We start from the raw sequence: 13,008 nt of genomic DNA on the forward strand, positions 1-13,008 counted from the left end.
AACCACTCTTTTTATTTTATAACTTACTGTACATATCAATTGTTTGTCTATTCTGTTTCTGTAACATTCCCCTCACAGTGGGGAGCTGGTTTCTCTTTGCATGTTTATAGGCAGGTTATTGTCGCTTGCTCTGATCGCTCATAGCAGCAACAAACGCTCAAGAAGACACACTTTACCTCCTGTACACACGCCTCACGTCTTCCTTGTTACCATGCTGCCATCTAGAGGTAACCAGCTGCATGACAAATGTAATGAAGCACTCCCTCCCATGTTGTTCAAACACTACTTTACAATGTTTAGCATTTGAATATGAATATGTGTATGCTGCAGTGACAAGGGGATAATTTGCTCAAGGCAACTCATAGCGGCTGCTTCTAGTGCTTGAACAGGATATATCTCACTTGTTTATTTCATACTCTTGACCCAGAAACCAAAGCAGCTACATGCAATTCACTGATCATTAATTGTATCATTTGACCCTGTAATTTCCCATGTAAACGTGTCCTCTATTTAAACGCCCGTCTTTTTAAAGCATCACAAATCCATTTAATCTTCAATAAATGGAAATATCGGATGATTATTTATCAAACACTTACCTGTGGAGGTAGTCAATGCGATCCGAGCCATTTTACGTTCAGGTATACCTCAGTGTCTTGCCTTAATATGTGTGTAATCATGAACGACACTCAACACTCATTAACGAGTCCACGAAAATACTTTTTAAACAACAATTCATTTTTATTATTAACCAGAGTATTATAGATATTCGAAGGGTGATTTGGTTTTCCTGTGTGTGGTCTCACCAGCTGTGACGCTGAAAGAAAAGACTCGTTAGAATATAAAGGATTATGCACAGAGGGCAATGAGGTCTATCTTACAAATTTAACACAAGCAGATGCACCACGACAATGTGACCGAAAGTAAAAACCCCGTCTGTTACACCAAGGATCTCTCCGCAGACTGCACAGTTTTTAACCGTTGATTCTACGCAGGAATCAGTCTGCGGTTACTGTGTGGTATCACTGGGTTTTATCCGAGCGTGTGCTAATGTATGTATTTCGGCAGATACACAAATGAGCAGATTGCTACTTGACTTTCGAGGCAGCCTTTTACAGTGTGGCAGAGGAACAGAGTAATGCATAGCTGATGGCGACGCATGAATCTGAGAAAACGCTCTGAGGCTTATATGCAGTATGAACCACTTATCAGCTGAAAGGAAAATATCCAGTGTCGGTTGTTTAAAGAAAAAAACTGTCAGAATGGAAAAATAGCTGAACACAGTGCTAAGAATGTCAGGCCCATAAATACAAAAATCATACTTAAACCTTAATGCAGTCTTTACAAACATCTTCACATGTGATTTCTCAGGTTATAGTCAGTCGTGAGGCACTCATATTGGACAGGCAGTTTATTTACAAATAGCAGACCCATACACACAAAGAAAACGAAAGTAATGATGGCGAAATTTTCCAACGAGTGTCGAAGGTGATGGGGGGGGGGTGGATTCGTATCCAGCAGATCTCAACAATCGGAGCGACATTTCCCTCAACCTCTAATTGCTACTGGGGGCATCAAAAAGTACTCAAAAACATACAATCACCAACGGCCATCAGCGGTTTTACTTTTATAAAAATATCACCATGGTGATCCACAGATTCACAGGTATAACCGTGGAGAGAAAGAGACATATTTACAGTAATCCACACAAAGAGAGAAAAAAAAAAAAATGGAGAGAAATCGTTTTGGGGGGGTGAACAAAAAGGTCAGAGGAAAAGATGAGCAGTGCAGAGAGGGTCCCAAAAGGCAAAGCTTGAGCAATTCTTGCTTTAAGGTCTCTAAACGGACACCCCTTAATCTTTTTCATTTGTCCTGTAAAGACCAGACAAATACATGTATCAGTTAACGAAGAGTCATAATGATATAGGCAATAATAATAATAATAATAATAATAATAATAATTTATGATGCACGTTTCTAAATACAGTCAAATTAACTATAAAATATTAAAAACAAATATACAGAATGATTCATACATGCACGAGCTGCGTGAGAAAAATGCATCTACTCTATCATGGTGGCATAATATAATATAATGAAATGAAATGAGAAAACAATAACAACAATGGGGTATAAACAAGCCAAAAAACAGAAATAATTACATAATGAGAATAGATATCATTGGATATGTAACTTTAGGGTGGACAACTATTAATTGCCATTACCATTTATTATTAAAAGTGTTCATTCTTTATTCTTTATTTAATTCTCACAAATGATTTACATGAACAAACCACTACCACTAGTAAGTATTATCTGTAGTGACAAGTATTTTAAAAAAATAGGACCTTATGAATCAGGTTTAATCTCTTTATTTCTGTTTTCAAATTATTCTCTGTTGGCAACTTCAGTTATTTCATCGATCTTCTCTCAAGAGACAAGCAAATAACAAAATACAGAGCTATAAACCTTAAAGTGCTGCTAATAACAAATAAAACAACCAGTATAGTGGTATGCTGGTTACTTTGATATTACAATCACACATTTACAATTGTTATTGTACTATAGGAGCAAAACATTACTGTTCGAATGTCTTTTTTTTCTCCTTTTTTTAAAAAGAAAAAAGTAGCCTAAAGCTTTTTAAACAAAAAAACAAAAAAAACATTAGATATTTTATAAAGGAGAGAGTTTTCATTCACTTGTATGTATTCTTGAGGACATTCAACTGTTTTATCCATAGTTTTAGGTCACATGTTTCACTTCAAATTCTCCCTGACCAGCGGCTCTGTACTGATCTGAAATGTGGTCTAAGAAATCCAAAAAGCAAATGATGATAGAAAACAGAAAATGCCTACAAAGCATCCACAGACCGTATTCATACGTCAGCCATTTTTTCCTATGATATTACAGTCAGGGTGGGAATCTCAAATGTCTTAATGCTGCGTTCCAGGCGTTCTATAAACATAGAATATCTGGCCAAAACCGATTAATTTCACAGCTCACTGATTGATCAGCGACTCAAATGATGACGGATTTGAAAATTAGGAGTGACAGCGGGCGAAATTTCAAGGCAAAACAACTTGTTTACATTACACCTTAGCTTCTGCCCGCTAACATTAGCATTCAACCACTCCTGAGCTAACATTACTTTTTCTTGGGGTTATACAATAATAAAGGTGTGAATTAATTCTAACATATCAACACACAGCGGCAACATATGCGGTAATATTAGGTAGGAAGTGTTTGAATGCTAACGTTAGATCGTGAGTTTACAAACATGTTGTTTTACCTTTAAATATGGCCTGTTAGCAGTTGGCAACCAGTGAATTAGCAACAATTTGTCAGGTTTCCGTATGTTTATATGACTTGCATCCCAGCATTTCGGGCTTCCCATCCTGAGCGTGACGTCGTGGGGGAAAATGGCCGCCATGTTAATACGGTCTATTGAACCTCTGCAGTGAAACCACATTGGAATATGCAGCAGGTATGACGAGGCGGTCAAAAAAATACACTGCAGGATGGTCAGGTGACAGTGAGTGAGATGTGCCCTCATCATCGGAAGAGATCTCACCTCATAGTTTCTTCAGCAGTGCGGCCGAGCCGGACGGACTGACTGGGTTTAATATCTAGAATGAGACTGCCAGTGCTGGAGGGACCGGATGGGGAGGGGAGATAAGAGGACACTCCAGTCACAATTTTGACCAGTGAAATTAAATAATAACGAACAAGAGATGACATAGATCCATGCTGATTAATGCATGCAACATGATACACTTATATGACACAGGTAAAGAGACGACATACCACGATGTGAATGATGTACGGCAAGTCTAATGTATCACTCCGACTCCTCCAGGTGGGTAATGTATGTAAATGACCTCGGACCACACAATGAGGTGAGAAAAAGTGTCCCTCCTTTACATTCTTATGAGCAACATCATCACCTAAGACCATTCTTACTGATGACTGATGCAGTGATGGGAAGATGAGGTGGAGGGCGCCCTCTGCTGGTGAACGGTGAGATGGTGACAGGCCGACGGCCAGATGGGAAGGGATCAAGACAGCACACTGGTGTTGTGTGAATCCACGTCCTGCATGCTCATGACGTCTGTACTTACTCCGCTCTCATACACGGGGTTGTCGAAGGCCGACTCTTCCGTCATGTTGTCGTACGGCGGCGAGGATGAAGGCATTCTGATGGACTTCCCCTGGAGTCTGAGCAGAGAGCGGAGAAAACGGGGAGGGGGGGGCGTCGTGTCACGGCTCATTTGACTCGGGATGAAACGAATAAAGTTTTCTGTTATTTACTTACTTTGCAAAGTAGACATAAATCCCAAGGACAACCACCAAGATGATTGCGGTGGGGATAAAAACTGCGAGGGCGATATTGGTTCCCTCCATGCCGTAATCCATATTTTGGATAACTACAAGAGGAAAAAAATTTAAAAAAAAAAAAACACACACACACGAAAAAAACAGATGTTTGTGAAAATGCACACACAAAAAAAAAGAAATATCAATATATCGATGCTGCAGTGTTCCAAAACATGACTCACCGTCCAGCCTGCGCTCATTCACATATTGGGTTGAGGATGCTACAAAAGCGCAGAGCATATAAAAACACTTCAGTGCAAAATAAGTACAAAGTCTTCATTCACAGTCTGCAGTCACCAACAGCAAGCAAATCGATACCACATAGTTATAAAGGTCTGAGTATTTCCAAAGGTTTCGAGAGCTGTAATAGCCTGAATTTAAGGTTCTCAGTGCAGTGTGTGTGGGCATGGTTTACCTCTGCAGGCAGGGGGGGTGCTGTTCCACTGTGAGGGGTGTCCGGGGATACAGTAGATGGTGCCGTCGCCCTGCAGCTCGTAGCCAGAGTGACAGGAGAAGCTCAGCGTCTCTCCCGCTTGGTAAAAGGCCTTTTCAGAGCTCTGCACGCTGGTCGAGGCAGCGCCGGGGTTCCTGCATGGCTCGTACTTTTCAGCTGAGAGGCAGGACACATACAGCTAACTCTCTTTATCACGTAGAAAGCCACGACAGAGCTTTTATGTCACACTTTATTGAAGCAAAGGTTTCAGGGTTTGTGTGTTTGCGTCCGCGGTGTGCGTGCTTCGGACTTACGGACACACTTGGGCAGCCTCTCGCTCCACTTCGGTGCGGCTGAATCCCGGTTGTAGCAGGTGAGGAGGCTGTTGCCGGACAGGACGTAGCCCTTATTGCAGACGAACTGCACCGTCGATCCCACAGTGTAGCGGGTGCCTGTGAGCACCTTGTGACTGTGCTCCACATTCCCAGGGTCGGGACATGTCATCACTAGTGCATCACAGAAAAGAAATGAGGATGGTTATTTGTTAGCATTGCCACCGGTGATGGCAGCAGTAGAGTGAGGAAAACAATCATTTATACTATTCTTATTATGTTACTTTTCCAGATTTAATAACAGACAATGCACTAATAGATCCAGTATACTGTATTAACGGCAAACAAGAGGACCTGCTCCCTCTGTAGATATAAACGGTCGCTCATACAACCCCCTAAATCCTACACACTGGACCTTTAAGCACTGCGTACAGTGTGGACAAGAGCACTTTTAGATTTGATTTAGATTTGCTGTAACGCTGTTGACAGTTTTATTAAAAAAATAGATGCAGAGGAACCGAAGATACAGTCTTTCTTTTCTCCACACATTCTTCTTCCTTGTCTAAACGAGCGCTGGTACCTGTTTATCTACGGAGGTCCGATTGGAAAAACACCGTCATACATCACATCTGTGTCGCGCTGGAACTCGCAGTGACTGGCTGCTTCCTCAAGCTCCCCGAGCCAGAGCTGATCTCGGAAAGACTGCCTCTTGGTTTTTAGTGCAGCGGTCTCATGGAGTCACTCGCAAAAAAAAGAGATCAAACTAAAAACTCTTCTTCCTCATCGACACTCAGGGAACGTCCTTAATAACCGTCCATCGCCTGCTTGTAACTATTTGAACTGATATTGGTGATCTGTATGATTTCATATGACTAAAACCCTCAATGATCTCTCTGAGGACCTGTCAATGGTTTGGTTTGAGATTAACGAGTGTTATGCTAGTACAAGCTGCTGGGGTGAGGGCCACAGAGTTTCACAGACAGATGCATTTGATTTGCGAATGTGTCATATTCAGACTCAAACAGTACTTCAGTGGCATCACTTTGGGCAAATGATCTGTTTTTGTATGGCTCCCTCTGGGGCCACAAACAGCTTTATACAACTCTTGTGCATTGCAAGTGCTCCACAAGACTTGTAAACACATTTTGGGGTTTAAAAATACTGCAGGTCCCACTTTAAGTGCATCAATCATAGTTGCAACCACTGCTGCTAGGCAGGGTCATGAGAAAAGTGCCAGTTAGTTGTATTAGGAATTTTAATTCTGTTGGCACTGCGTACATTTTGCTTTCTGTTGGACTGATCAGGCGTTTCATGATTTTCTGTTGGTATAAATCAGCCTCATGATAATTTGCCACTATGATTACCATCTAATCTGTTATAAAAGCTGTGATTGCGGGCTGATGTTTCCCTTCCTCTAGGTGATTTTGCCTGGACTTATTTTTACGAATGCACGTAGTGAGGGCTGTGACGACGACTAAGCTATCCTAAAATCTAGCTACCAATCGAAGCCTAGAAGTCTGCATAACATGTGTGGATTAGAACTAAGGCAGAATGAGTTTTATTGCGTAACCTAATCTGCTCACTGCGATACCCGAGGCCAGAGGATTCCGGTGAGGTCACTCTGGCTCGCTCTCCCCCGTGTGTGGATTAAAAGCACTTGTTTGTCGTCGTGCTTCTTCTCACCTTCCTCGCATCTCGGCACGTCACCGCTCCAAGTGAGATCCCACTGGCACATGAGGATCTCGGAGCCTACCAGCTCGTATCCAGGGTAGCACTGGTAGGTGATGACGGTGCCGTGGATGAGGTCGGGGTGCGACGTGCTCTTCCACCCGTTGGTGATCTCGGGCAGCTCGGAACAGGTGTCGTTCCTCGGCACCTCTGCTTGCCGTTGGGAAGTGTTGTTGGTGTGGAGGAGAGGAGCGACAGGACGGGAAACGGAAAAAATAAGAATTACAGATATCCTACCCATTCATATCAACACAATGAGGAAAGACAATGGTACAGGGATGCGGAAATGTTTTAACAATGCTACATTCTCTTGGGTAATGAGCAGTAAATTTTCCATTCTTTATGAGAGGATCAAGACCACATGACGAGGCTCCTCGAGGAAAAAAATCCGAGCATTTTTATGCAACGGCCCTCTCTGCAGGGAATGAAAACAACTGCGAGGCTGTCTGTTCTGTGTGCACTAAACAGCAGCAGTTTGGGAGAAGAATGTAAATAGAGCCTCTGTGATGTTTGCTGGGAGGAACACAGCATGCGGTTTTCGGCACCAGTCAATCTGCGCTTCCCTAACTGCACCCATACATGGCCAAGAAAACAAGGCACGGGGGCCAAACCAGCTGATGTTTAAGTGCAGCCTATTATTGTGTTTCTGTGTTTGTTGTTATCAAATCCCGGGCACCTGGGATAAGCCCCAAGACAGACAGAGGCACAGCAAGAGAATAGAGAAATAAATAGACTCTTTTTTTCCCTAATTGGTAACCTGCTGTGCTGCAGGAAATAGTAACATTTTATACTCCTCTTGTTGTCTGGTAACGGGCATTTTACAAAACCCAGCATAGAGGAAGAGACGGTTTGGATTGTTTGAAGGTTCTGTTGAGATCATTTTTATGTAGACAAATATTAAAAAAAAAAAAAAAAAAACATATCTCCAGAGGTTGTAAAAGGTCTCACTTTGCCTAAAAACATTATTATGATTCAGCTAAGCTAGCTAGCTAGGTAGAGTTAGCAACAAGCGCCTCAGGAAGCCAACTTTAGTGGCAGCCAAACTGTGTAACTACATGGTGACGTGATGCACTGCAGCCTGGGAAGACTTTTTCCCCATAGGCTGACATTGTAAAAAAAAAGTGTCTATTAAATGGTAGATACTTTTTTTTTTGTTGTGCCACAACCCCCCCTGCAAAATGAGACAGAATTTGATCCAATCGAAATCTGGATTTCAAGATTGAATCTTTTCATCTCTTTTCAAGTTAGCTGGGTGCTACACTGAAAGTTAGCCGGAAAGTTTCCACTGCGCACACTCTACGGGCCCCACAAATGGGGAAGATCCGGGTCATTTTATTGCCAGAAAGTTTAGCTTTTTAGGGTTCGTGCATCACTGAGCGGCTTTCGTAAGAATGAATAGGGCTCTGCCTCCAAAACTGTATCCAGGTTTTAATGTAACATCCTTGGTTAACGATGTTAATCTTGCGCTCACAACATTAACATTTGGAATGTCAACGTTGTTAGCAAGTGGTAGCAATGTTAATGTTATCTAGCATTAGCAAAGTTTGTTGTGACGGTAGAAGTGAATGCAATGGTAGGGGGAGACGTATTGTCACATTTAGCGGCTGGATGTTATCAATAACAACTTTAAGGTTACTGAAGAAGAAAGAAAACCGCAGTCTTACCAAAGAAATGGACCACGAAGCCGTTGTTGTAGCCGTAGATGTTGGTGGCGGGATCGGACTGAAACTGAATAGTGACGTCGGCCATGGAGGTGTAGAGCTTGAAGTGTGGCCGCGTGCCGCTGTATTGGCCCAGGATGTTCGCCGTCAGGTCGTCGCCATCGTAGAAGGTCAGCAGGTCGTTCTTGCCAATATGGAGACTATAACACACATACAAAAATGGTTGCACTTCTTCTAAATGATAAGACTGAAGGGTTTCACGTCCGAAGTGGTGTGCTGTGTGTTGTTCGTGCGTATTGTGCTCAGGGGCTCTGACAGTTAAGTGACTGGCATCTTCCTTGGCTGATGAAAGCAGGAGCTGATGACATAAAGCGATGTCAGCAGTACTTGGGAAAATATTAATTCTGTTTATATTGGATAGATCTGATGTGAAGTAAACACTAAATAATTCATGATGCTATGCCTCTTGGCCCCCCCACATCGCTCTCATGAATATGTACCGGAGTGAATATTCGCAAATATATAGGCACAACATAATATTATCCTTTATGTCACCACGCCTATGCAAAAAAAAAACTGCTACACAAAGCAACCAGGATTATAGAAAATAATTGGGACAAAAGCCAGCTGAGTAAGTCAATAAATATCCAACGACTGATGTGAAAATCGCAATGCTGAGGTGGCCTCAACTGAATACGAGGCGACCGAGGCACTGTTATACAGAATCTCTGCTGTCATTGACTAACTTAAGAATGCATTAACCTTTTCCATTTGGAGAGCCGTATGTCCTTGCCCCCTTTATGGAGCATCAGTAAAGCTTGACATTTATTCACACACAGGGGATGGAGGGGGAAAAAAAAGAAAAGAGAAACCACAGAAGTCGTAGTTGCCAGCTGATTTAACGAGCAGGGGGAAGGTAGCTGCTGTATGTCCCAGGGATGATTAGGAGTAACGTTGTTTTGTGTCAACATTTCCGACGTCTGCTGAACAGAACTTAAAGCGTAACTCTCGCCATAATGCAACCTAGGCTTTTTTTGTGAATGAACCCAAGTCAAACCTTTGTGTAATAGCATAATTACGATGAAAGAGGCACTTTTAAGATTTACCGTATTTTAGTTTTTGGGTCAGACTCATTTTCAATGGTAGTGCTACGGGCTACTTTAGCGATAGCACCAAAATCTCTATTTTTAAAACACTAAGAAGGCTCGACACAACATGAAACTTTGCTCGAAGTATCACAAGGGTCTCTACATATGAACAAGAGCATTGAGAACATTGTTTGTGTACACAGAGTTTACTGAAAAGAAGGTTTCTGAACAACTCACGTTAGCAGTAGCTTGTTCCGCTCGCCGCCATCCTGCTATTGGAGAAGCGTCGATTTCGGAATGCGACTTAACATGGAGGACAGTTAAGGTGGAACCCTCCTAAAGCTTAGTTCCATATAAATGCATGGATAATTCATTGTTATGTCGTTAGAGAAAAACAATGTTGACCTTGAAGTTGAAAAAGGAGCCTCATATAAGAAACAATACTAAAACAGAAAGCCGGAATAGTCACGTGAGATATCGCGTGGATAGTTGTTGCCAGAAGACAGTAGCGTTCCACCTTAACTGTCCTCCATGTTACGTCACATTCGGAGATTGTTACTTCTTGGCTGGCAGGACGGAGGCTAGCTGAACAAGCTACTGCTAACATGAGTTGTCCAAAAACCTTCTTTTTAGTAAACTCTGCGTACACAAACAATGTTCTCAATGCTCGTGTTCAACTTCAGTGGCGGCCAAACTGTGTAACTACATGGTGACGTGATACACCTGGCAGCCTTGGAAGACTTTTTCCCCATAGGCTTACATTGTAAAAAAAGTGGCTGTCAAATGGTGGATAATGTTCTTTGTATTGCCGCAACCCCCCCCTGCAAAATGGGACAGAATTTGATACATTCGAAATCCGGATTTCAAGATTTAATCGTTTTATCTCTGTTCAAGTTAGCCGGACGCTACACTAGAAGTTAGCCGGAAAGTCTCCGCTGCACACACTCCATGGGCCCCACAAATGGGGAAGATCCCGGTCATTTTGCCACCAGAATTTTGAGCTTTTTTGAGTTTGTGCATCACTGAGCGGCTTTCATAAGTGTCTAGCATTAGCAAAGTTTGTTGTGCCGGTAGAAGTGAATGCAATGGTAGGGGTGACATAATGTCACATTCAGCGGCTGGATGTTATCAATAACACCTTTACTGATTTCGGAATGCGACTTAACATGGAGGACAGTTAAGGTGGAACCCTCCTAAAGCTTAGTTCCATATAAATGCACAGATAATTCATTGTTTTGTCGTTAGCGAAAAACAATGTTGACCTTGAAGTTGAAAAAGGAGCCTCTTATAAGAAACAATACTAAAATAGAAAGCCGGAATAGTCACGTGAGATATCGCGTGGATAGTTGTTGCCAGAGGACAGTAGCGTTCCACCTTAACTGTCCTCCATGTTACGTCACATTCGGAGATTGTTACTTCTTGGCTGGCAGGATGGCGGCTAGCTGAACAAGCTACTGCTAACGTGAGTTGTCCAAAAACCTTCTTTTTAGTAAACTCTGCGTACACAAACAATGTTCTCAATGCTCGTGTTCATGAGTAGAGACCCTGGTGATACTACGAGCAAAGTTTCATGTTGTGTCAAGCCTTCTTAGTGTTTTAAAAATAGCGATTTTGATGCTATCGTAGCACTCCCATTGAAAATGGGTTTGACCCGAATACGAAAATACGCTAAATCTTAAAAGTGCCTCTTTCATCGTAATTATTCTTTTACACAAAGGTTTGACTCATCTACATTCACAAAAAAAGCCTAGGTTGCATTTTGACGAGAGTTTCGCTTTAACAGCTTTAATAACATAGCGCCATTCATGCATGTCACAGGTAGAAGCAGTGATTTCATACTGGTGACACGTCTGTCCCTTTTCATTAGCTGTCCACTACCACGATCAATAAATCAATCGAGTGCAGAAGCAGGTTTCAGATAACCAGCGCTTTCCAAAACTTGTATCAGGCCTCCCGCCTGTTCTTGGTTCCCCTCTGCACAGTAAACGTCGATGCCGATTGCATGTTGCAGTGCCCTGAAAAAATCAGGCAGCCCGGCTCCTCTCTCGGCTGTGGTCGTGATCACACCTTGTTCAAATCATCCGTCACTGTCTCACCGCCCGTGTTGATCTCTCCTCCCCACTGATTCGCTTTGACTCTGCGAAAATATCAACACCCTCATGTCATCTCGCGTTGAGCGGTGATCCACTTTAAGACAAACGCGCGCAGTGTGCAGTGCTCGCAGGTGGCTGCATGATTAGCCGCGGTCAAACTGAACTCAAGAGTCAAAAATATATAAGGAATAGAGCAAATGCGGTGTGTGTCTGAGGCCGCTTGCTAATTCTCGGATTAAACAAGCGCCGGGAAACGCAGGTAATGAAGAAAGAGCCGCACACTCGCAATGCTGATGCAATCTTTGTATTTCTATTATGTAAATCTGAATCTTCGTGCATGCTCCCTCCTTTGGGAGCTTTTTTGAAACAGTCACACATCGTTTCAAATTAGATTCAAGTAAGTGAGGTCACAGGGCTGTCGACACGCATACAGAAAAAACTATATGACTATATATGACTACATATAACTGAATCAAGAGGTCAAACTACGTTTAACCGGTGATGGACAATATTTTTGCTTTAATGTATCCTTCTGGAGTAAATACTGATTGCACAGTGTAAAAACGACAGCGTCCGTGTTAGGATTGGTTCCCTATACGCCTCGCTTTGTGAGAAAAAGGCATTGTTTTCCCCAGGCAACAGTGGAATAACTGTGGAAACTTTACACTGCACAAGAAAAAAGGAAGCTGCTGACGGAGGAGACAACAAACGTTCACTCGAAGGAGAGCATCGGCGTTGTGTCAAAGTGTGTTCCCCTGTTGACATGTTTCCCCCTGACCGCCAGGGACTTCAGACGGTCCAAAACTCTTTCTTCGAGATCAGTAAGTAACAAAACCTGCCCACATATTAATACAACAGGGTGTTTAACTGCTTTTTCCTAGCATTGAGGTTTGGCTTTCCAGTTCGATGTGGAAGCACCCGCGTTGCCGACGCCGTCTTTGCGACAGGCGCCAACAGTAACACCACAGGGGGAATGCCAGGGAGAGGGATAGTTGAAAAGCTGTCTCTGTCTGCCTGAAGAAAAAAAGTCTGCAAATATCCGCGTGTCCTCATTTTGGGGACGGACGAACTCAACATGGAAAATCATGGCGCAAAAACCATCGTGGAGAAAAGCACACTTTCATCGAAATCGAAAAATCCCGCATGCAAATCCTTTTTAAAAACACCGTATTGACCCGAATATAGGACGAGGTTTTTTTCGATTAAAATTATGTGAAAAAGTGGGGTCGTCTTATAATCGGGGTCTAACCGTTGACACATGCTGATAGTTGTCTGGGTCGCTATATGACCTCAACGGCAGAG

At 42.7% G+C, this 13,008-nt stretch overlaps 1 protein-coding gene across 4 annotated transcripts in view; it reads right to left on the bottom strand.

Annotated features, from left to right (window-relative positions):
* Positions 1–714: 714 nt before the first annotated feature.
* The window catches only part of LOC115594373 (seizure protein 6 homolog), a 127,713-nt gene continuing 115,419 nt past the window's right edge, over positions 715–13,008 (bottom strand). For 2 of the 4 annotated variants that reach the window (XM_030438426.1, XM_030438425.1), the window contains exons 11-17: positions 8,529–8,725; positions 6,820–7,017; positions 5,119–5,310; positions 4,787–4,981; positions 4,554–4,592; positions 4,310–4,421; positions 3,651–4,212 (exon numbers count right to left, since the gene is read on the bottom strand). In XM_030438426.1, the coding sequence (XP_030294286.1) occupies positions 4,053–4,212; positions 4,310–4,421; positions 4,554–4,592; positions 4,787–4,981; positions 5,119–5,310; positions 6,820–7,017; positions 8,529–8,725 (1,093 nt within the window). In that variant the 3' untranslated portion in view covers positions 3,651–4,052. The other 2 variants (XM_030438428.1, XM_030438427.1) reach the window with 2 other exon arrangements.

Source organism: Sparus aurata, chromosome 13, assembly GCF_900880675.1.
Source record: "Sparus aurata chromosome 13, fSpaAur1.1, whole genome shotgun sequence".
In the NCBI taxonomy this organism is placed as follows: Eukaryota; Metazoa; Chordata; class Actinopteri; order Spariformes; family Sparidae; genus Sparus; species Sparus aurata.